Source organism: Linepithema humile, chromosome 1 (assembly GCF_040581485.1).
Source record: "Linepithema humile isolate Giens D197 chromosome 1, Lhum_UNIL_v1.0, whole genome shotgun sequence".
NCBI classification, from domain to species: Eukaryota; Metazoa; Arthropoda; class Insecta; order Hymenoptera; family Formicidae; genus Linepithema; species Linepithema humile.
The window spans coordinates 7,468,513-7,491,851 of record NC_090128.1 but is presented as its reverse complement, the minus strand read 5'-3'; the positions used below and the strand labels follow the sequence as shown (position 1 = coordinate 7,491,851).

Sequence of the window (23,339 nt, the reverse complement as noted above, 5' to 3'; positions counted from 1 at the left end):
TTCGCGACGCGTGCACGCGACTGCGACGTTTTTCGAAGTCAGCGATACGCGATGCTTCAGCAAACACGCATCGATATCACCGGTGCGAATAGAATATCAGTGAAACATCTGTTTTGTGTTTTCTGTGTAATAATATTACTCGCATCCCCGCAATATTCGTAATTTTCTGTCACTGTGTGCTTACCAAATTTTGCTTATTATTATTTTCTTAATTGTGGCTTTTTAATTAAACTCCCTACTTTCAATTAAATAAAATTGGAATTTCAGGCAATGTAAATAAATTGCTCGAGCAATATACAAGAATATGCACGTGGCCGAAGAAATGTCCCTTCGACAGAAACTGGTTTTTATTGCTATACATAAAACCTGTTAATATTTTTCGGTATCTTGTTGATCTGACCAGAATTATGCGATATAGATTCATATCTCGATGTTATCACGAGTCGTTCTGGGATTCGCAAAAGCCGAGGGTTCTCAAAGCGGCGGCGTCGGCGGCGACGCCGCGATGCAGCGGGCACGAAGATGCCCGGTGTGGATAAGAGTTCCACGGAAGAACGCTCAATTTTATGGAACCTGTTCCCACCGTACGTGCGTGTCCCTCGCGCGAACGAGTTTACTTAGGAGTGTACGTACGTTTCACGCTTCTGCGGAGCCCGCTCGTAAATTAACATCGCGCACTCATAATGTTCGGTCCTGACCATTCGACCGGGAAATCCGAAAATCCGACGAGTATCTTCATTAAAGACGCAACGCACTCAACGAATCAATCCGATGAGATTTACTCGAAGAAAGATGAGAGACCTTTAGCTTGGAAATATACGAAATGTTTGAAAAATGTTGAATGACATCCCTGAGTATTTTGTAAGGAATTTGTTGTTTTTTTAAATTAAGGAATCCATCATCAGAAAAAATATCGAGAAAAAAAAGATATTCTCTGAATTACTCGATTTACATGTTTCAACGACATGAGATCAATCAAAAGATAAAATTTAATATATTTTGTTTAATTAATGCAATATAAACTATCAATTGCTTTGTTTCAGTAGAAAAATAAATTTTCTTAATTCGGGTATTTTTTAAATTAAATTAATATGCAAAAAATCTTCAGGAAATATGACTATCAAATTAAAGTAAAATTAAAATAAAAGATAAAATTACTACTATTATTATGAAAAGAACAAATATTTTCTATCTAATTCTTATTTCTTTCTTTTTGATAAAAAGTATTAATTTAATATGTAAGATATAAGTATCGCGTTTATATATGATTTCATAAGAAGTACAAGTGTAAGAAGCATTGTATTTATGTGAAATCGATCTTCAGAGAATATGCGATTGTCAAATTAGCAAAAAAAAATAAAACGAAGCCGAGTAGACGATTAGCGTCTGCCAAAGAATCGACGAAACTTTCGTAGGGCTGCTGTGGGAGGGCCGCGTCGGACACGATGCGAGAAAAGGGGGCGAAAGGGAGGTCAGCAGCCCCCTTTCGCTTCGCTTGTTCTCTCTCTCAGGACAGGGGTGAGTGACTCACGTTCCGCCGGCCTCGACGCCGTTCGTCGGGACGCGTACGCCTACCCTCCAAATATTGATTCGCTCGCTCGAGGAACGCACGCGTCGCAACGCGTGTCGTATCGTCGGGCTTTCTCGTCGACGCTTTCGTGTAGACCTTTATTTTAGGTCTTCTCCCCCTTGAGTCGAATTTCCCTCGAGACTTAGCGTGTCTCTTCTCGAGGTAAAATCCCGCGAAGTCCTTCGAGAACTATTTCTTTTTCGGAATTAAGGAGAGACTTTTATCAATTGAAGAAGTAAACAGAAGTCAAATAATTTTTAAATCGTATTTCGAATACAAAACAAACATGCTTGAATATTTAAAATGGTTGCTGCGAATTGTGGACCAGTCCTTTGAAAACTTTTTAGTTTTTGGAATTAAACGATTCCGACTTAACAAAACAGTGTGTATGAAAGCAAAAGTAGAATAAATCAATAATTTGTAAGCGTTTTAAATATAAAGCAGATATGCTTAAATATTTAAAGAGGACTCCGCGAATTATAGATTTATTCTATTCTCGTCTTGAACACCCTAATTTTAAATTTAGCAGAATATTTTGCAAACTATGTACATAGTTATTTTTTAGAGTGACGTTTCAAATAAAGATAAAACATGCTCTAAATTCCTGAGATTTGTGTAAGGTACATTTTCTTTTCATTCTTCTTTTCATTTGATTCATCCTGTTTTTTGTTAACGCGAGTCACGAATGTAGTTAATATAAGATAGTTCAAGATAATTATATAGAGAAAAAGTCTTATTTCTGAGCGATGAAAACATAATAACAGAGAATCATGGAATTGTTATTAAAATTCTTTTCAGTTTGAATAATGATTAATGAGAATAAAGTATAAAAATAGAACCCTTTCCAGTCAGCATTTTCGTTTTTTCGATGAACATTTATCAAACAAAAAATAATTTTTTAACTGCGTATTACATGTCATGTGCCGTGCAACAAGATAATAATATGCAATTTACTTTTAATTATTAAACAGCTAAAAAAATGAAAACAATACAAACAACAATTCTAAAAAAATCTTCAAATTCTCACATTTAAAAAATGACAGATGAATTTCTTATACTTTTTCGCGCAATGGCTCGCATTCTCGGACTCTCGTATTTTTCTACAGACCGATTCAGTTCTGACCGACGCACCTGTCATCGATTGACAGTGCGCGTTTTTCTCGTCGAGAGAAAAACCACGCGGGAAAAAGCGGCTCTCGCGATAACGAGCCGGGGTTCATTAACCAGCACGGCGGTGGTGGCAATTAAAAAGGTCGCTTTTCTTGCGTGGGAAAGTATTTAGCATCAAAGGAACTAGAAGTAGAAGTGGAAGCAGAAGAAGAAGAAAGAGCTTAGCGTACACGCTCGTGGCGGCGCAGAAGAGGAGGAAGAAGAGCGGCGTCGCAGAGGTCACTCACCATCCCGCCAAGGTCGCCGTCAGGAATCCGTCACATCTCCGGGCCAAGTTCGATTTTGTCACAATCGATCTCGGTATCACCGGCACTCAAAATAGCGATACTCCTCGGCCGGCGCGAAATTTCAGCTGGAGAAATCGCACCGCGCGATGCACCGTCTCACGTCAGCGTCGCGACTGCCGCCGCCACCGCTCCACACGTGTGCGTCCGCTCGCTCCGATTCCACAAGCGCACGCGAGTGGTTGTGATGCGCGCGTGCGCGCCCTCACACCTGTACGCCAAAGGTGATGTAAGCAAAAGTCTCGAAGCCCTCGTCTAAGATTCACAAAATCGAAGCCTCAACCCGTTTCTACTTTCAATTTTTTTCAGCGATTAGTAAATTTGTATTATAATTATAATTTACGTGATTCTGTATAGTTTAATCTATGATTTTATGTACCAACATGAGATCACATACGTAACGATTATTGTAGCTTGTATTTTGATTAAATACCTAATTGAATAATTACTGAGCTGCAATTGCAATCTTTTACGCAACTCTTAATTTAATTAAATTCTTAATTTTTGTCGAAAAAAGATCGACAACTTTGTTACCGGATGATGGGATCTGGCGTAGGGATCATTCGCAGTTTAATGCCGATCCTGCTCTATTCATTCTGTTACGCGTGTATGCGTACGTACGCGACATGACTGTAACCACTGGAGGGACGACTATACACGCTCGACGCATCTCGCCGATTCCGTTCAGTGACACGTTGCGACGTAGATGAAGCGAATCAAAGTCGAAAAGGTGTTTTCCTGCGAACGAAGTTTTCCGCTCGAAAAAGCGATCGCGTTGAAAAATTGCGAGTGCGAAAAAAACGAAAAGAAACGCGCGCACTGTGCCGCCAACATTTGTGTGAAATTCTCTCTTTCTCTTTAGCAGGAATCTGCTATATAAGGTGTCGAAAAATTATAGATGTAGAGATTGAGAAGATTTTCACGTGAATTGACTCAAAGAAGCTTTCTTTTTTAATTAAAAGTGATGAAGATTGATTTTTCGCGAATGAATCTCTATACGTGCTAATAAATGGCGGTTGATAAATTTATATCCTTCGCTTCATTTCAAGCAAATTTTAATTAAACAGAGTTTTTATAATGCTTAATTGTCAAGATTTTCAATGTAAAAACTTAAAGACATGTAGAGAAAGACAATTTTGAAGAAATTGATAAAAAACACTTGTAGATACAATTTATATCTGCAGTTTTGTGATTTATAAATAATCATTTATAAATGAGTTTTATTACCTGCGTGTGTGTATGAAGACACCTGCCGATGTCGGTTGAGTTTTTGAAATGTACATCCGTTTTTTAGTATCTTCTGTAAGATGTGACAAACAATCGATTTTACGATTATTGATTTTACAATATAAAAATGTGAGACAAATCTTGGAAAAAAATATAAATTTGCAAAAGTATGATTAATATATAGAATGGAATAATGTTATGTTATACAGTTGCGAGAAGAAAAATTTCAATCAATTCGAAAGAGAAAGGTGCGACTCGTAACATCTGCTTGTAAGTTGGTGCGTTGATGTGTAGGGCGCGCTAGCTCGTAGACGATGATTTTTATCATCTTTACCTACATTACATTGTGTAATAAAAATATCTTTTTATAAAAAATTGTGCGTAAAAAATAATTTTGTAAATTTTTCATAATTTTTCAGAATATTGTATATCTCTACTATTTTTAAATACAAATAATTCATAAAGTATAAGAAGTGACAGCTTATATTATAAAAAATAGAATAATAGTTAATGATTCAAGAAAGATTCATTTCATCGTTTTAGTCCAGAGATTCAATCTATTAAATTCAATAAATCTGCTGGTTGAAATCATTGCAATTACACATGTCCACACATTCATTCTTATTAAACGCGTCAAACACGTGTTACCGGTCCGGTGTAAATTTTTCTTTTGGAACATTTATCGTTAATGGTATGAGAGTTTTAATTTGCCGATAGCCCCCGAGCTGAAGAACCGGAATTTACATCGGTCACGGAATATCGCGAGCGGAAACAAGATACGGTCGACGATACGACGCGAAGTTAATTTATTATCAACGATTAAGAGGTAGACTGGTGATTAACGGCGTAATTTGTAGGCATGACATTCTCCCGTGAATAATTTAGCCGAATGGAGCAGAAGGGGCAGCAGGATCGTCGTCCCGTTAAAGGATCCGCCTGTCCGAAGTACGTGATCTGCGATTGTCCCGCGTTGCATTTGAGCGACGCGGAAAAATGCCGCAGAGTAAATGCGGATTACACGGTGGAGAAATTGCGACAACTCGTGTCGGATTCTGTCACCAGAGATCACGTCGCGCGGATATCGCGACTTTTATGCGATTATCTACGCGAGATCGGCGACGAGGGTTACGTATCCTTTAATATCTTTTAGCGAAAATCATCGAAGCCATCCGGATTCTATTTAAAAAAAAAGTGCATTAACATTATGCTTACTTTTAAAAATTGCATTTGCGATTACAATCGCGATAAATATTTTTGCGGGCGAAATTTATCGAAGCTTGTTAAATTTTGTTAAAAAAGCAAAAGGTGCGTTAACACTGCACGTGTTTTAAAAAAATTACATTTGTGATACAAGTTGCTTGCATTAAATGCCTCGATTCTTTCGAAACTTTCCAATCGTTCCAAAGTGCGTTTCCTTAAAGACGTCTTTCAGCCAGTCAAGCACCTGCCGGCCGTAATAAAAGTGCTAGAGTTTCTAGCCGTGAAAACCGAAGAAGTCGACAACTATCGAGTGCATCTGGACCGGATGCTACAGTTATGCAGCCGGCCACCTTTACTGAAGCGGACTTCCGAGAATCTCGTCAGCTCCGTCGTTATGGAGCGCTACTTTACATCGCTGGGTTATCTTCTAACGATTTTGCGCAACAAAGAGGACATCCAGAGGATTCACGACGCTCTCGACGGCTTATTAATTGGAAAGAAACTGGCAAATGTCGCGGCGGTAAAATTAGATTTCCGTCGGCGCGCGGCGGAGAATTCCAGGCTGCCGATTATCATAGTCGAGCTGCTGGAAGTTGCTTTACCGAAGTTGTATCCAAAGATCTTGGAACTAGCTTTCACACTTGCTTCGGTTTCGCACCGGTGTTGTAAGTAAATCGAGAACTAAATTATAATTGTAAAAATATTGCAGATTGTCGCATATTCTTTTGTCGTAAACGTCTGTTTTCTTTCAATTCAACTCGAGCCAGTTTCTCGCCCGGAGAGCATTTCTTTCAAGTCTTCGAAAATGTAATTCAAGACAAAGAGAATCTTCGGGCGTAGCCCACAGCAAATTATCATACTGAACGCTTGCGTACTGAGCGCGTAATTTATTCAAATATTATTCCAATGGATTACGCGGACGTTAAAGCGCAAGAGTTGGTCGCTAGGACGCTTCCGGCGTTGCCTGTAAGTTAGTGGCATTTATACATTTTCAAATAAAGGTCACAGAATGCTGGAGGCCAACGTGCTAAGTACGCTGCTCATCAGAATGGATCTTCCCTACGCAACGCAGCTGCGTTGCACCAGACCACTGGACATACCGCTCAAAGGAGAGGAATATTCGTGGGATACCATGCTCTTGATTATGAATCTTCTGTGGAGTCTAATGGGATCTGTTTTACCTCTAAAAACGCCACCTGAACCTCTGAAGAACCTACCATCGCTCAAGAAATGCGCCATGTGGTATTATTAATTAATAACACGTTCTAATTAATAAATAATCTAAAAATGCTGCAGAAAAAAAGTAATCATAGAATAAATTCTCCTTATAAGCGCATTATTTTTAAGCTTAGATATATTATTTTTTATCATATTCGTAAAGATATTGCAAATTATTGCATGTTTTTTATGAATATTTTCTTTTAATTCCACAAGTTTCTTTAAATTTTAATTTCTTAAAGTTTTTTTCTTCAATAAAATATATTTATCGTATTTTTCGAGGCTGTCAAGCATAAAATATGCGATTTCTGACGCAGTACAGGGGTTTAAGATATTCCTTCAAGAGACAGATACTTCGCGGTCGGCACTGCGCCATCAATTTGAGAATCAGAAACGATATCGCGGCATTAATCCTCGCCGGAATCGTGGCTTTACCTTCGTGGGATCTCGCTAGCAGTGGCATCGCAGAGGATATCGTTAATCTTTTACCCGCAATCAAATCCGACACTGCCAAAGTATGGACTGAAAACGTAAAGTTCTCCGACAGTGAAGAGGATCTCTTTTTCAAGAGGATTTTGCTAATGATCGTTGGCCATCTTGCCGAGATCGACATTTATGTCTTCGTAAGTTATTAGTTTCTTCAAGAAATATATCAATCGATAGAAAAACTTTTTAAACGCCCAGATAATGCAGAAAGCGATGATTATGCCGATTATCCTTCGAATCATTACGTCCTGCATGAACGATAAAAAGAATAAAGGATCTTCCTTGTCGGTGATTCTCTTAGAGCATACGATGTATATTTTATCCTTATTGGCGCCACAAATAGCGGCGGAATTTGTGAAATGCAACGGCACATCCATGTAAAAAAAAGGACACGAATAAAAAATTCATAGAATTTCAGAGCAAATATAATATTGTTGAATTCTCATAGATTATTAATGATGATTGAACAACTTTTGAACGTGGAATTTAACGAGCATGTTGCGATGATTTTTTCGAGAACAATTTGCTCAATAATACTAAAAGACGAAACTGTTTTGATGGAAGACTTTCGGAAAAACGAAATGATACCATTGTTAATTAGTAAGATATTACAAATAATTTATAATCTCTAAATTCTTAACTTTATAACAAAAAAAAAACTACACACACAAGAATCAAGTGCGAACATGAGAGTGCAAAAGATATTACAATTCAATACAGAATAATACTGCAAAAATTTGACGCCAGGCTCAGTCTTTTTTCTGTTATTTTAAATATATTTTCTTTTCTCAAATTTTAGAATTAACCAGTAATGTAGTGGGTTTGGCTAAGCTCACAATGAGAAAGCAACGTATATTAACATTGCTGCTGGTAACCTTAGAGGGTCTCCTAAAAAAACAGACAGATGTTCAACAGATGTACGGGCAGCAAAGTATCGAGTTCGTCATGGAGATCTTAACCAAGTGTTTGTGTCAAAGGAAAGAGGACTCCCAAATAGATCAACGGTGATGACAATTTATACAAAAGTCTCTGTTACTCTTATTATTATTTCCTGTTCAGCTAACTAGTAAATTATAGGAACTTTATCAATCAACAAAGTTTTATAAACATCGCTAAATTAGAAAAAATTAAAATAGAGATGAAAGAAAAAATATGTTCTAAATAAATTTCTCATTATATTCTTACTTCGATAGACTCTTGCTAGCGATAGGTTGTTATATTTGGGAGTGCATAGCACGGTGTCCTGCGAAACTTCAAGCTTTTCTAAAAAGCGGCGGACTCTATTCCATGCTCGATATCCTTGAGATCACGAGTTATCCTGTAAGATGCCTGTATCTCGGTGCGCTGACCGATATATGCGATTGCATTTTCTGCGGGCCATTTTTCTGCACCTGGAGAGGCGCAGATAAAAAGACAGAATTCATGTCCTTGCTCGCGATTATCTGGCGAGAGGAAGAAGACCGAATTGGCATACAAAGACGCGCCGACGGCTCCATAGCAGGTGCAGACTCGCAAATCACGAAATCGCGCGCGTAGTTCTCTTCAAAGTGTTTAACGTTTTTTATTCGCAAAATCTTGCGCAAAACATAGAATATTTTTGATAATTAAAAAACTTGCATCTAACAGAAACAGAATAAAAATTTTGCAAATATATTACAATTAAATTCGTTCACTCTTTTAGATCCTGAATTGCCTCAGATGGGCATTAAGCAATGGACAGACACCTATTGTTCAAAACTCACTGCAGGCGACAGTCCTACTATTGTCGACATGTTCGGTTCGACGCGATCGAAAATTTTTAGCATTCTGAAAATCATTGAGAGAGACGGGAATAAATACGAAACTGCCAAGAAGCATTATAAAGTATTACTCCACGAGCTGCCAACAAAAGATCGCGTAAGCTCTACTTCAGGTCAAAATCATGATGATAAATGAAGTCGGACGATCAAATTGAGCTCAAAAATCGGATATAAAATTATTTAACTATTTTTTGACGAAATAGACGGCTAGCTAAATGAAACAATACATAATAATTCCAAATTAAATATCATTAAATAAATTTTAAAAAATTTCTAGTAAAATTCTAGTTGAAATTCTAACTTCTCTTAAATTATTTTTATAGGAGGAATGAAATGATAACAAATCTTGCTGTAACATTTCTTTTTCAGATAACGTTTTGCTGCGTCGATATGTATCTACGGTTGAAGCTCGGTCAAATGTGGACGGAGCTCAGCAAATACCTGGAGCAGGCTGACATCACACCGTTAAGTATAGACGCCTACCTGATCACTCATATAATGCAATGGCACCGATCATGGGGTATACTGATCGAGGAGCGCCAGAAGAAGCTAATCGCGACCGCTAAGCGCACAGAAGAAATTCTAGAAAAAGACGAATTGGAGAGAATACGCGATTCCAAACTGGCCCCAACTTTGGAAGCGCTCGATGAGGTGGACCGTATTCGCCGCACGACCGATAGATCGTACATGTTATGGAAGAAAAATCGACAGAGACAACAAGTGAACGCGGCATTGTCGTTTCCACGCGACGCTGATGCCGAGCATTGTCACCGAACGTTTTCGGACAAAGCGAACGTTACGGTAAAATTGCAGAGTTTATGGAACTTCAATTTAGCTCTAATCCTTCGTGATTTTATGTCAAGCTGGATTCGATAGCGTTTTATGATAATCCCGCGCACAGTTTTCCATATAGTTAAAGTTAGGAATGTTCAATTAGCGAATTATGGTCTTCTAATAACCATATAATTTTCTAGATAATGGTAATTGATCATTACGCTCATTTTAATCTAGTATAATTAATATCGGCTTCTTTGTCGAGATAATTCGGACTACAAAGGATTAATTTTCATTTCAAATAGTCTCTCCCTCTCCCGTTTTAATATACCGTGTTTAACTATATGAAATCCTATACGGATCTGTAATTTCGAAATAATTTAGAATGTGATAAAATAAGTTATATGTGTTAGACATTAAATTTAAATTATTTTTTCTATTTAGGTGACTTAATTTTCGACAAAGCTTAATCGTCCAACATTTAAAATAATCAGATTTTTTAAAATTTAATCATGGAAAAAATAACTACGTAATCACGAAAAAATATCCAGCAATATTATGTACTTATTCGAACGCTATAGTTATTGTCACGCGATTTTTTTTCTTAGGTTATTCTCGGACAACATCAATCGATCCACAGTTCACAGTTGGGGAGCGCAGATGGCCTCCCGGAATTATGTCTAGTATCACCTCCGGATTCACCCCGTGAAGTAATCTTTTCTTTATTCAACGGTGCTTGCAGTGGTTCTCCTTTTCATGAATATCGGCTCGCAAACGAATATCTTATCGAAAATCTCAATCAATAATCTATTCATGTTACAAAATATAATAAATATTTAATAAAATATACAGAATTAAAGAAGAGAATTATTTGCAATAACATTATTTTGCAACACAAAACAGTTATCTTGCTGTGATAGAGCAGTGATCTTTCTTGTCGGTGTATCAAGAAATATTATCTTTTGCTCAATAATAATTGATCTAATTTTAAGTAAGCATCAGCACGTTTCAAAACAAATAAACTCAGAAAAAGAGCAAAATCTCTTATTTTATATTATCTTATCTATCATCACTATCACTTTTATCTCTGTATGTTACTGCATTTTCTTATCTCTTCATTTGTGTATATTATTATCTTTAATCTTTCCATCTTCCCATTTCCAAAAATAATTTTTCGCATCAAAATCATTATTTTGCAATGCGATTCCAAAAGACATTTGGACTTGGCGCGTAAGAAACGGGCGAACGATCGCACGAGCGTACTATTGGCTCGCTCATCATCTGGTGGCGAGTCGATTTAGCTGTAAAACCATCTAGATTATCTCGAGGCTACGGAGTGGGCGAGAGCGATTGGCGAATACGGCGAGCGGCTAGTGAGAGCGAGCATGCCGTTCGCGTCGCAAGCGAGTGCCGTCGCCGTGGTACGCTATCCGATGGTACCGGTTTAAAGCGAACGTAAAACCGAAGAAACAGCTTCTCTCACCAGAACTGTCGTCGTCGATCGTTTCGCTCGCGTCAGTGTGTCCCGTCGCGAATCGCACTTTTTTTCCGTTCCGGAAGCTTCTTCCGCGTCGCGGCAAGCGCGAAAACAGAAGGAAATTACATTTTTCTTTTTTTTTTTTATTTTACTTTCGAAGCAGACTCTCGCGAGACAGTTTGTTCGCGTGGCGACAACGCGTTTTACCCCTTGCCGTGTCTCGTCCCATTGTCAACCCTTGTAAATTTCCAGCCAGACGTTCCTTGTCTCCTCGCCCTCTCTGTCTAAGGTTTCCCTACAACACCCGCGCCTTTGTCCGTCTCCGTCTCTCGCTCCGTCCTTCTTCATCCTTTGCCGTTGCCGCCGAGAGTTCTTTCGATTCGTCCCTCGCGTCAGCAACCGAAGGGGATACGCGAAGTGTAATTTTTGCGCGATACGTCCCCCTCGGAAGCGGAAGGACGAGACGAAAGAAAGAGATCTTTTTCGTCGTTATCTTTTTGACGTAATTATGGCGCGCGAGGAGAAACGGTGGTGCTTTTTTAACGGTGCGAACAGACAGCACGGACCGACGCGAATCTTGCTGTTGCCCGTCATCCTGTGCACGCTCCTGATCGGATCCCTAGCGCACGGTGAGTGTACACGTGTGTGTGTATGTGTGTGTATATATATATATATATATATATATATATGTGTGTGTGTGTGTGTGTGTGTATTGCGAGCATGGGCGCCTTTCGATAACCTGTTGCGTATTACGGAGGATTCTTTTCGGAACGGCGCGGAGAGAAGGCGCGACGCGAGACAGCGTGAACGGCGGCCGCGTTCGCGTGAAAAGGAGGAGCGCGCAGAAGTGAGCGAGAGGGCGGTGTTTATTTTACGCGCCGGGACAAAGTCCTTTAACATTTTAAATCGACATTTCAAATTGAATATTCACGGACCCTTTCGCGTGCATCTATGAGGAAACAGAGGAAAAACGAAGACCGCAAAAATTCTTCACGAAATATCAGAGGCGCCCGAGCGCGTAGAGCAAGAGGGAAGAGAGAAAGGGAGGGACGAGAGAAAGGAAGAGAAAAAATCCGGTCGCAAGACCAGAGAGCCTGGATTTCCTTTCCTCGCCCTCTCTTTCTCAACTCCATTCATGATTACTACGCATTTCCGACGACGCTTTGTCGTCGTCGTCGTCGTCGTCGTCGGCGCGCTGCGCGCGATGCAACGGGATCGGGAACGCGCGTCGTCGTCATCGTCGTCGCCGGAATAAGGTCGCGTTCGTTCACTCGCTCGCTCGCGCTCGCGACCGCAGATGCTGACCGACTGTATTCTACGTCTGTAGGGGTAATAATAAGTCGCGAATCTAATGGAATAATATTAGTATTGCGAAGTGAGAGAAATAAATAAAAGAAATGTGATAATTAGATGTTTTAGAATGAATCCTGGGATATTAAATTACGAGTAAATAGATTGTGCTCTTGCGGAAATCTTGCGAAATGTATCGCGTGCCTTAATTACACGATGGAGAGATTTATTAATGCTAATAAAGACCGTAAATTAATTCCAGAACAATGTTTCGTCGCGAGTTTATCGTCCCGTATTCCTAAAATTTTTTAAATATCACACTGTCTTAATTTTAAAATATCTGTAGGTTTTAGAGTTAAATCGTTGAAAAAGGACGATTCTTCTCATATAAAACTGTAAATAACTATGCTACTATGTTTAATATACGAGTTCTGCCCCGAGTTCTTCGATTTAATGAGCTGTTTTTCTACTGAAATGACGAGTGTCACGCGACGTCGTAATTATTCCGTTGTCGGAATACGTCGATTCGATCGCTCGTTAGAATTCTACTTTATGAATGATATTTTTTATCCCTCTCCGACGGGATTATTGTCCGCGGTTGCAAATTTCTCAATATCGAGAGAAAAAGAAAAGGAAAAGAAAGAAAAGAAGTGAGTCCCTTGTGTGGGCGCACGTGTGTGACGATTGCGCGACTTTTTTTGCTCCGGTTTTCGTCTCTGGGAGTAACGGTACGACGAATTCGTGAGTGACAGCTCGGTAAGGTTATCTCGGGTCAGCCCCCCACATACCTTTGACGCGCGTGATTTTGCGATGCGAAACTGCTGCTATTCTCTCGGGGCAACGTCGCTTCAGTTTGCTCTTTTATTCGCCGCGTATCTTTGACAGTCGGGAATCGCAGGAATTGCGACTATTGTCGGTGCGATTGGAATTGGAAAAACTCCGACCATTGTTGATATTATCGGAATTGTTGGTATCATCGGAACGGTTGCGGAATGTCAAATGACCACTGACTTGTTGATATCGTTCGTTAGAATCCCGACTGCGAAATTCTACATGATTTTGTACATTAGTACTTGAATCCAACCATTCGAGTTTCCGTAGTGAATATTAGGGAATTATCTTTCGTTTTTTTTATGCGCATATCTTCTCGCATAACATTTTTAATTAATTAAAAAAAACCATTCATAATTTAATTTCATTATCCACCAAGTTTTAAATTAATTAAAAATTTATCACAATTCTAATTGCGTATGTTATAATTTTTCTACCAAGTGCAAAGCATCTGTATATACGAAGATAACTTTGCAGCTGCACTCTTTTTATGCTGACATACATTTTTTATTCTGACGAATGTTATTTAACACCCGGATATCAAAGTATTAACTTCCACAATATCTTCTTTTTTTCGTCTGTAACAATATTATTCCGCATTTGTACATAATTTTGTCGTTCATATGCGGTAGTTGATATGTACACACAAAAGCGCGATTTGGCACGAACGAAAATTTGTGTTGTGTGAAGGCAAAATTTAAGAGGAGAAAGAATATGCTTTGAAAATACTGTTGGAGAAATATTAATCGCATGTGTTCAAAAATGCGCACTATTTAAATATTTAATATTAAAACTACTTATTTTTCTTTACTATAACAATCACTTGTGGACTATTCTAATAATTAAGAATTAATTAGCTCTTACGGCTATAACAAATTTAATATGTTATTAATTATTTTCGCAATAATATGTTTCTGTCGCCAACCATATAGTTAGAATACCTATAAAAATATGGTTGGCGCCAAAAAACACTATAGATTACGGTTACTACAATTATTCTTTTCTCTCGGTGCAAAAATAGAATTTTTTATCACTTTAAAAAAATCTTAGTAAAGAAAATAAGACTCTTCCTGTAATATTTTTATCGTAAATTATATCTATAAAAAATTAATGCAATTATGTAATATTATTGCGATTTGCTTCGAAATGTAAAGTAGAAATGTCTCATAGTAAGAGAATCAATAATAAGAAAATATTTTATATCGCGTAAACGGTGGTTCCGTGTTCTGCAAGTATCATTACGTGACACAACAAAGTTACTGCATCTATAATGCATACGACGGCCAAGTATTTTGCAAAAATCGATAGATTAGTTCGTAATGTGACACAGCACACTATATCCTCATATCACACCGGCTATCATTACGTCAAGCACAAAGTAACACTATACAAAGACCGGGACTGCATTAAAGTCTCTTCTTTAAAACGAATTCAGCATTGGATTCATGTAAAATCTTTCATCTTGCGAGTTTCTCATCAAGCTTATAATATTTCATGTATTCAGAAAAAAAACATTTCGAGATGCTTATTAGATGCATTAATTATTTCTTAAAAAATTATAGAAATTAAAATTTGTTTCAACTGTTAAATTTACGTATTATATTGATATTAAATTGAATTCCTTGTCAAATTAATGGGTTTCTAAATATTAGCATAACATAGCAAAATAAACAAAGGCAAGAAAGTGAAAATGAAAAATAAATCCGTCCTTGCTGAGAAGCAGCGACGTCGTTAAATAATTCAAAAAGATGCACGTGCCCCTAGCTGTTTGTTATCTTTACCTACACCGCCCTGCTATATTATATCCGACTGTTTTCTCACGTCCGGTTATTGCCGTCAGTTGCGGTGGGCCACGTATCTGCTTCACAAAGATATCAAAAAAGAAAGTAAGCGCGATAAATTTAGATAAGTGTCCGTGACCTCCGGACGCGCAATGCCGATGAATATGCACAATCTGAAATCTCTGTCAAATTTAGAATATTTTTAGAATTTCGATATAATTAATAAATCGATAGAATTCTAAATGTGTCGGGAAACTTGCTTGAGAGAAATTGGTCTGAAACGATACGTGGAAAAATATATAAATTCTTAGATGACACGGATAATTTTAAAATCAATTTAATATAATCGCAATATTGAATGTAAGATATGCTTCGTAAAATCTTTAAAATATCTTATTGTCCGACACATCGTGTAGAGATCGCTTCGGAGCATAATATCAATTTGCGCCAGTGGCTTGAGTCATGCGAGGCTGTTTAATTCGCGACATTAATTTCAACTAGCGTGCGTCTCGACATTTACAACCCTATCAAATACGGTCGCCGGATTCGAGCGGTTTTACGGTGCGAAAATGAATGACGATACGAGGAGATACGTGGAAATTCTAATCGAGTGCGATGTAAAAAAATAATCGCATGCACGGCAGGATGCAGGGCCATTTGATGGGTTCGCCTCGTAACGCTTAACTCGTTTACAAGCCTCGTCCAGCTGAGCACGTAATTAGATTTCGCGTAATTCCGCGGCGGTGAGCGCATTTTAGTGCACCACGGCGCTTTATTTAATCCCGCCGATGAAAACGTTCCTCCGCGAAAGACAAACGGCCATCTTCGGCCTGATAAATTATGCAAAAAACGAGTAAACTAATTGCAAAACAGCAGTTTTAGTGAGTTTAATTTAAAATGCAAAGTTTCGTGTTGCCGAGTCGGCTACGTAATTTATCTTGCCAACCCATGCACGTAATTTATTTTCTTAATTTTTGTGGATATAATTATTTCCGCACAACACATCGTCCAATTATACGTTGTTGGATCTTTATAATAATTCTACTAACTACGAAAAATTCTAAATTCTTGATAAAAATATATCCTCTCTTAATTGAATTGCATGTTTTACAAAGCGTAACATCGTTAGAGAATGTGAGATTCCGCGGTCTGACTTTCTGAGCCACCCGATATCTTCATGAAGCGAGCGCGGAAACGTAGTCTGCGAAGTGTAGAAATTTGTCCTCGTAACACTTAGCTCGCAAGTATAATCTTGCTTCTTCTAACATAACGTGCATTTCGACGTAATAATACGTTAGAAATATGTTTCGGCCCTCAACGAGAAGCGGATAAACCGCGGTTACGAAAGTTGAAACGCAATTATTTCGGTTTCCAGCGACATTTCTGGTTTCTGTCTACTTTCTGTTTACGTTTAGATATATACAGAGTGCCCGAAACTAACTGTATCACCTGTAGCTAGTACGTAGCAGATTGCTGTGATAAATGAATGATGTTTCTTATACGGTGAAGATATAAAAATCATATATGACGTGCTTAAACGCGCAAACATTTGACAGTCTGAAACTGATTAACTTTAAACACTTGTCATTTAAAATATTGTAGCTTCAAAATTTTTGTATGTAAATTGTCATTTTCCAATGATTTCAGAAATCTACTATTAATAAATGATACAGTTGCTCAGAGACAAACATTTTATATTATTTTTAAACTCATTATCTCTTAATAATTTTAAAATAAGATAAATTGGATTTACTCACCGACACGATGCGCAGCAGCGGAGTTGCTTTTACAAGTCGATCTGTAACATATAAACATCCAAATTTTAATAATGTTTAAAATAATTAATTAAGAAATAATTATTGCGCACATTTAACTTTTTATTCATCTTTTATGCAAATGTTTAATAAAAAATTATATATATTTGTTCAAAAAACTATAATTTTAAAATACTTAATAATAAATATGTTAAAAAATCGAATAACTATAAATATTAAAAACTGCAAATCTTTTGCAGAATGTTACAAATTTTCTATGTGCATTACATTACGTAATACTTTATGTACAATACTTTGCAAATAACTGATATCAAATAAATGATTACTCACCCTACGGTTGTTCCGCCGGCGCCCGATGTTTTTCCTGAACCTCCTCCTTCTCCTTTCAGTCCTCCTTGTAGTCCTTCAAGAACACTGTCTGTAACAGATAACGATGGGGAAAAGAATTTAATCAAATTGTGTAGTATTATTGAAAGAAATAATTATCGATACGGAACTATCCGATACGATCGAGTGTCATCGTACAAATGACAAGATAATAAAATATAACAAAAACAAGGTCGCTCTGCAGAATTCTGTAATTGCAGTTTGGAAGGATACAGAGTAGGAAACAACACGTTCCAAACAAGCGTAAGAGAGAGAGAGAGAGAGAGAAGATATAGAGCATGCAGGCGCGCATACAAACGCGCAGAACAACTCCACCAAACGTCACAACTCGGCCTCGAAATTAACATGATATGAAATGATATGAATATTTTACATATTGCAAAATATTTCTTGCCTTCGATGTCTTAATTTCGATAAATAGATAAATACTGTTATATCTTTCGTCTTGTATACTCATATATGTATACATCTTGTTACATATTTCTAGGTTTCTCTTAATAATATATAGCCGACAATTATGGCTCTTCTAATTTATTGTGTACATAAATTATAGAACTAGCATTTACATACACCAGTGATTAGAATGCAAGTATACAGTATGTTTGAGAAGCTGTACTTAAAAAATTCTGCTTCGAAAGTTGTAATAAATGTTTGATTTAAAGCGCAGATATATTAGAAGCCAAACTGAATCGAAAGAAAAAGTTTCTGAATAGCAAATAAGTAATAAAATATTGATCTCCATTTAATTTTAAGGACGAATTAATTGCGCTAATAAAATTTTACATTAAAACTTTAATTAATTTAAATGATCAACATATTTTGTTGGAGTTAAGAAAGTTGCAAAGTCTTTAATTAAATTTTCACATCTGTTAAAATGTAAAATTACTACACTTTATAATAAATTTAAAACTTGCAAGTAAAGTGCGATAGAGAAACAGCACTGTTTCATTACATAAAATTTTCTGAAATATCATATCAACATGGAACATGAATTTCTTCATATATTCTCATATAAAACACGACCAGAGCAACAACTCTTCTGATTGAAGAAATATTTCAGATAAATAGGACTTTTAAATTCTCCACGCTCTCGATTTCGCGCTTTCGATTCCTCTACAAGAAATTCCGACGTCATTCGCAAAAGAATTCTGTTTACTATTACGCGCCGCAATGTCACCGCTTTCGCTGTTGCGGAGAGGAAGAAGAAAGTTCTTATCATTCCTCATCGATCTGTTTCCTCTCGGTACACATTTTCCGCGGAGCAGCAGGGGGCTGAGATGAGCGGGAGGAAGGAGCGAGAGAAGGGAACTAAGCGCGTGCGAAACGCGGCGTTTCTATCCACGTCACCGGCGACTCGCGGCGAAACGTACGATGGACGAACGTACGCCGGTAGCTCATCCATGAGTCACGGCTTTTGTCATATTTTCATCGACGTAGAAAGTTCAACGTACTCGACTCGTCGTTACACCTTCCGTATAGCCGGCGGCTTTAGATCGCTCTATTTTCGCTGACGCGACGCGTTCTGCCGGACTTATACTCGAACTGACCTCGTTTGCCTCGCGGAAGAAACGTGTGCGAAACGGAGAAGTCAGTGTCCCCTATCGATGGGACCGATAGCAACGCGCTTGTGGAAAAAAATAATTGAAAAAAGAAATGTATTTGGCAAAAATAAATCTGAAGGTTTCGAATCGCATTTTTATTCGCGTTTTTCTCCTGTTCATTTTAATTATCCATTTAATTTCATGCTTAATCATATGTTGAAATCTGGAAAAACGCTGGAAAATGAATAAATGCATAATTCGGAGTTACCTTCATTTCAATAATTTACACGTATTTAAGAGTAGACAGCGCGGAATGGTGATTCCGAAGCGTACGCTGAATATCTCCCTACGGAGTTACACGTCCGTAACAAGACGTCCGTAACACGCGGGTGCTTTCATATATTTACCGGCCGTAATTCGAAACCGTGACACCTTCTACCTAGGTCATGTATAGCACATGTATGTATATCCTGAGTGATGATATACGGCATAAAAGCACAGAGAATACCTCGAAATAATTATTTCGTCTAAAATGTTAATAAAGTCGTCGTCGCAGCCTAAATAACGCAGTCGCAACAATCGCCGCTAACTGCACCATACTAATTAAATCCGCGATTTTCTTCGAAATTTGGCACGATTTTCGTTTCGCCGACAAATATATAAAAATAAATAATAAATAAAATAATCTACAATTATCTGAAATTCGTGTACCTCTCAACCTTGCGCTTATCATTGCTGCAAATGTTAGGAAATTTCTCAGAAATGCTACGTTATATTATTTAAGAATAATGTTCCTTGCTAGTCCAGCGTGTGTCGATAGTACGTTAACTCCCTTTATTACGCACGCTTACGGGCGACCGTTGATGCATGCATATTGCGCACGTACTGTTCGCAAGCGAAGATGCGTGCCCGCGCGTATCCGGTTTCGGTAACGTATACCATCGTCACTCGATACATCGTAATATGGCATAAGCTATATCCTGCACCGGTGACGAACGAAGCGTGCCAAATTTCGTACATCATATTTTATTGATATCGTACTCCTAAAATATTTCACGAAATTAGAATTGCGTAAAGAAACGACTGTCTATATAAAATAATTTATGTATGAAATATGATATGTTTAATTATATCTACAAGATGAGCTATTCATATGAAGTAGTCTATTTGTATAAAATTATCTCGTTTCTTTACATCATTTTAAATTTATATTAAGGTTTACTGGCGAGTGGCACAACATGCATTAAGAAAACGTGCGACGCAGACAATGTCTTAAGCCGTTCTTCTTTAAGTAGGCTTATATTCTATCTTGTAGTCTAATGTACACATACATGCGCTTAAAGCTGGCGCCATGCGTTGACTTTATCACACGACTACGAATAAAATATCTTCAATACGTTTTGCGGTGTTATCGTTATCTCTGGCGTATCACACACTGCACTCGCGCGTGTGCCATAAAATAGTTCTCCATAGCGCTTCCTTCCTGCAAATATTTAACATGCTTTTATCTAATGAGTACCCGCAATTAAAAATACGCAATTTAAATAAAAAATTGATAAATTGATAATTTTGTTAGTAACAAAAGTTTGCGATGTACTTCAAGACCAATGTTAATTAAAATTAAAACGAGACAAAAAGCAACAGTTAAATAATTCTCATCTAGCTGAATAAAGCTTGCGTGTAAGCGCGTTGTACAAAAGAGTTACGCAAGCGTGCATGGTTATAACTTGTTTCTAAAATTAACAAGCGCAATGAAAAGCGGCGTCTGGGAGGATGTGTGCCGGAGAAATTTCGAGGAGAGGAAAGGGTGCAGTATGCGGGTATAACCGGACACCCACGTGGCCCGTTTTATATGGTCATTAAGTCGTTCGTCTTGTGTGAACGGTTCTACCGATTACGCTTGATTGGTCCGCGCCTTGCGCGTATACTCGTCTCATAGATAATAAATAAACGCTAATATCGTATTGAATGAGACAACACTTAATCGAGTGTCGTTTATTAAATTATATAAATTTCGAAACAATAATCTTTAGAACGCTCTAACTTCCAAACAGTTTTAAGATAAAATAATAAAAGTGGAGATTTTTATTAAATTCTCAATTAAAAGTTTCCGGCGTAACAGAAAAATAAATAAGAATAGTTTAGATTTACTGTCGGAATATTCGAAATTTTGTCGAAATTTTTTTAAATCAGTTGATGTCGATGAAAATCATGGATCCTTTTTTTCTCGAAAGAAGGTTGCACGGATAAGGATTAAGGACACTGCAATTGAACGGCAATTCGCGCGCGCTGGAAGAATGCAGCCGCGGACGCGAAATTGTGAGTTCATTGCACTCGAGCCGAGCCGGCGAGCGCGGGCGCGTAAGATCGTCTTTACGAGCGTGGCCTTCTCCTCGAGTGCGTATACACGCGTGCTCGCCTGGTCACGCGTAGGTGGTGGCCATTGCGTGTGTCGTTTTAGGCCGGAAGCTCGTCGCTGCTGTATGTAATACCGTCGAGCCCTTCCGTCCCTTCGCGAGCGCGTGCTCACCGACGATTTATCGCCACGGCGTTTACGTTCAAGTATCGCGATGGTCATCGAATTTACATTGAAATGTAAGAACGGCCGTGGCTGTCATAAAATATTTCAGCAACGCTTTGTCATGTTTATGGTAAAACATTTTAACAATGCGTTTAGATGTTGCAATAACGGTAGTGAAAATATTACAGTAATTTCGCTTCTTTACTCACAATAAAAATTTCTTATCTTCGCGCAACCTTTCTTTCGAAAGAAAAAGCCATGATTCTTGTCAAAATAATGGTTTTATGTAATTTAGACAAAATTTCGAATATTCCAACATTTAAATCTAAACAAAAATAAATTATTAATATTTTTCATGGTGTTACTTCCGCAATAAAATATTTTACGACAGCCAAATAAAATTCTGACGAAAGACAGTAAGTACGCAATACCGTATTCAATCGACACGTAGCGATACGACGAATTACTGGCGGGACGACAAATAATCCGGCAGCTTCTTCATTAATTATTACATCGGCATCCTTTTGACGTCTGCAACGAAGAGCCCGATAAGTGGTTCTGGCGCCACGCGCGACTCGCGAAATGCATCTCCGTCGCGCGCGCTATACGCTCTTGCGGTTCTGTGCCGGCTTCGATACGGATTATTGACTCAATTCATTCCCGACGTTATTAGATTGCGTCGCGTACCAGATGTGTCGCGTCGACTACGCCGAGAATAGATCGCGCGCGGTATCGCAGAGGTACACTTAAAGTAAAATGAATAATGAGTGGAATAATATTTTGACCGCGAAAGAGTTAAATTAACCGGCGACGTGCATCGCTTATCCGTACTCAATTATGCAACTAGATGTAAATCTCACGTAAATTTCATCACGCACAGATGACCTCATTAAATGCAATAAAAATGTATTTTGTGATTTACTCCGGCATTTAATACGTATCCGTATATTTAATGAGTCAGTTTTCATTACATTCGTATTTGCATTTTTACTAAAAGTAAAGAAAACAATTTTCAACATTTGTACATTGATTCGTTAAATATTAAAATACGCACTTATTTCTTATCGATTGCATTTTAGAACAGTTATATAAAAACAAGAGAGATAACATTTTATGGCAGTTTTATTATCACCTTTATATTTTATGATATCCATATCTTGAAATTTATGTTTAGCGGAAAATACGTAGTTTTTTATTAACTGCAAATTATCGCTAGTAAGTTCTAAAGTTTTAGAATCATCGTCAAGTTTGCAGGTCACTGCCACGTTCTTGCTAAGTATAATAATTAGATACGTAATTACTATTTTTTTGGCTCTAGGTGATTAGACTATTAAATTACATGCTTCAAGTACATTTTATACCGTTCTCGTGAAGAACTTTGAGTCTAAAATAGACACAATACGTGAGAAATTATGCTTAATGTAAAATACAGCTACTGGCATTCTTCTCGACTATGAGTTAAATATTGTATAAAGATGCTTGGATCTTTTGCCAAGTATTAATATATTGAATTTATACCTACCGCTGTTCTGTTTTCTCTGTGTTATAAAAAGTAGCTACATTGATGATATAAAGATAATCCACGAGATGCCATTTAAAGGATGAAAATCTAAATCGATAACACGATCAAATCAAGAGGGTTTAGTTCGTGAACAAGTCAATTCAAGTGTCAAAGAATGTCAGCGGTCGATATCACCCCATCGACCTCGTTAATGGCAAAAGGCTTTTCAACGATTGATCGAACGGAATTGCATACCTTGCAATACACTGCTCGCCTCAATAGAGCGGGATCATCTACGCTATGAAAAGATTTTCTCAGCATAAAGCATGACGGAAAGTTTGATTTATCAATAAGTTCCAAGAAACGATTAATTGTTCCAAGAAAAGATTAACTGTTGATTGATAACGAAACTGCTTTCAGAATAATTTACAAAATAAAAAATAAAGTAAAATTAAAAATTTATGAAATATTAATATCAAAAACTACTTTGAAATATTTTAGTTCTAG

General features: G+C 37.6%; 4 protein-coding genes across 9 annotated transcripts in view; 2 read left to right on the top strand and 2 right to left on the bottom strand.

Annotated features, from left to right (window-relative positions):
* Positions 1-17,258, bottom strand: part of stan (Protocadherin-like wing polarity protein stan) — a 39,365-nt gene extending 22,107 nt beyond the window's left edge. For 2 of the 5 annotated variants that reach the window (XR_001101873.2, XM_012379832.2), the window contains exon 1: positions 2,968-3,163. The gene's annotated coding sequence lies outside the window, so the exon portion shown is untranslated. Of the gene's footprint in view, positions 1-2,910; positions 3,164-4,251; positions 4,325-16,864; positions 16,906-17,212 lie in introns of those variants that run through there. The other 3 variants (XM_012379836.2, XM_012379835.2, XM_012379834.2) reach the window with 3 other exon arrangements.
* Positions 4,564-10,860, top strand: LOC105679629 (cilia- and flagella-associated protein 69-like). 2 transcript variants are annotated; one of them, XM_067361149.1, is made up of 11 exons: positions 4,564-5,380; positions 5,688-6,116; positions 6,453-6,693; positions 6,992-7,292; positions 7,354-7,532; positions 7,604-7,755; positions 7,955-8,159; positions 8,349-8,656; positions 8,837-9,051; positions 9,324-9,755; positions 10,337-10,860. In XM_067361149.1, exons 1-11 carry the CDS (start codon positions 5,245-5,247, stop codon positions 10,532-10,534), a joined length of 2,796 nt encoding a protein of 931 aa, XP_067217250.1. In that variant the 5' UTR covers positions 4,564-5,244; the 3' UTR covers positions 10,535-10,860. The 2 variants fall into 2 exon arrangements, with proteins under 2 accessions (XP_067217250.1, XP_012235183.2); XM_012379760.2 differs by having other exon boundaries at positions 5,684-6,116.
* The window catches only part of l(1)G0289 (lethal (1) G0289), a 33,086-nt gene continuing 20,831 nt past the window's right edge, over positions 11,085-23,339 (top strand). Inside the window, exon 1 of the mRNA XM_067361172.1 lies at positions 11,085-11,834. Within this exon, the coding sequence (XP_067217273.1) occupies positions 11,714-11,834 (121 nt within the window). The 5' untranslated portion in view covers positions 11,085-11,713. The remainder of the gene's footprint in view (positions 11,835-23,339) is intronic.
* The window catches only part of LOC105679680 (putative adhesion G protein-coupled receptor E4P), a 111,765-nt gene continuing 105,390 nt past the window's right edge, over positions 16,965-23,339 (bottom strand). Inside the window, exon 8 of the mRNA XM_012379851.2 lies at positions 16,965-17,300. Coding sequence (XP_012235274.1) covers positions 17,268-17,300 — 33 coding nt within the window. The 3' untranslated portion in view covers positions 16,965-17,267. The remainder of the gene's footprint in view (positions 17,301-23,339) is intronic.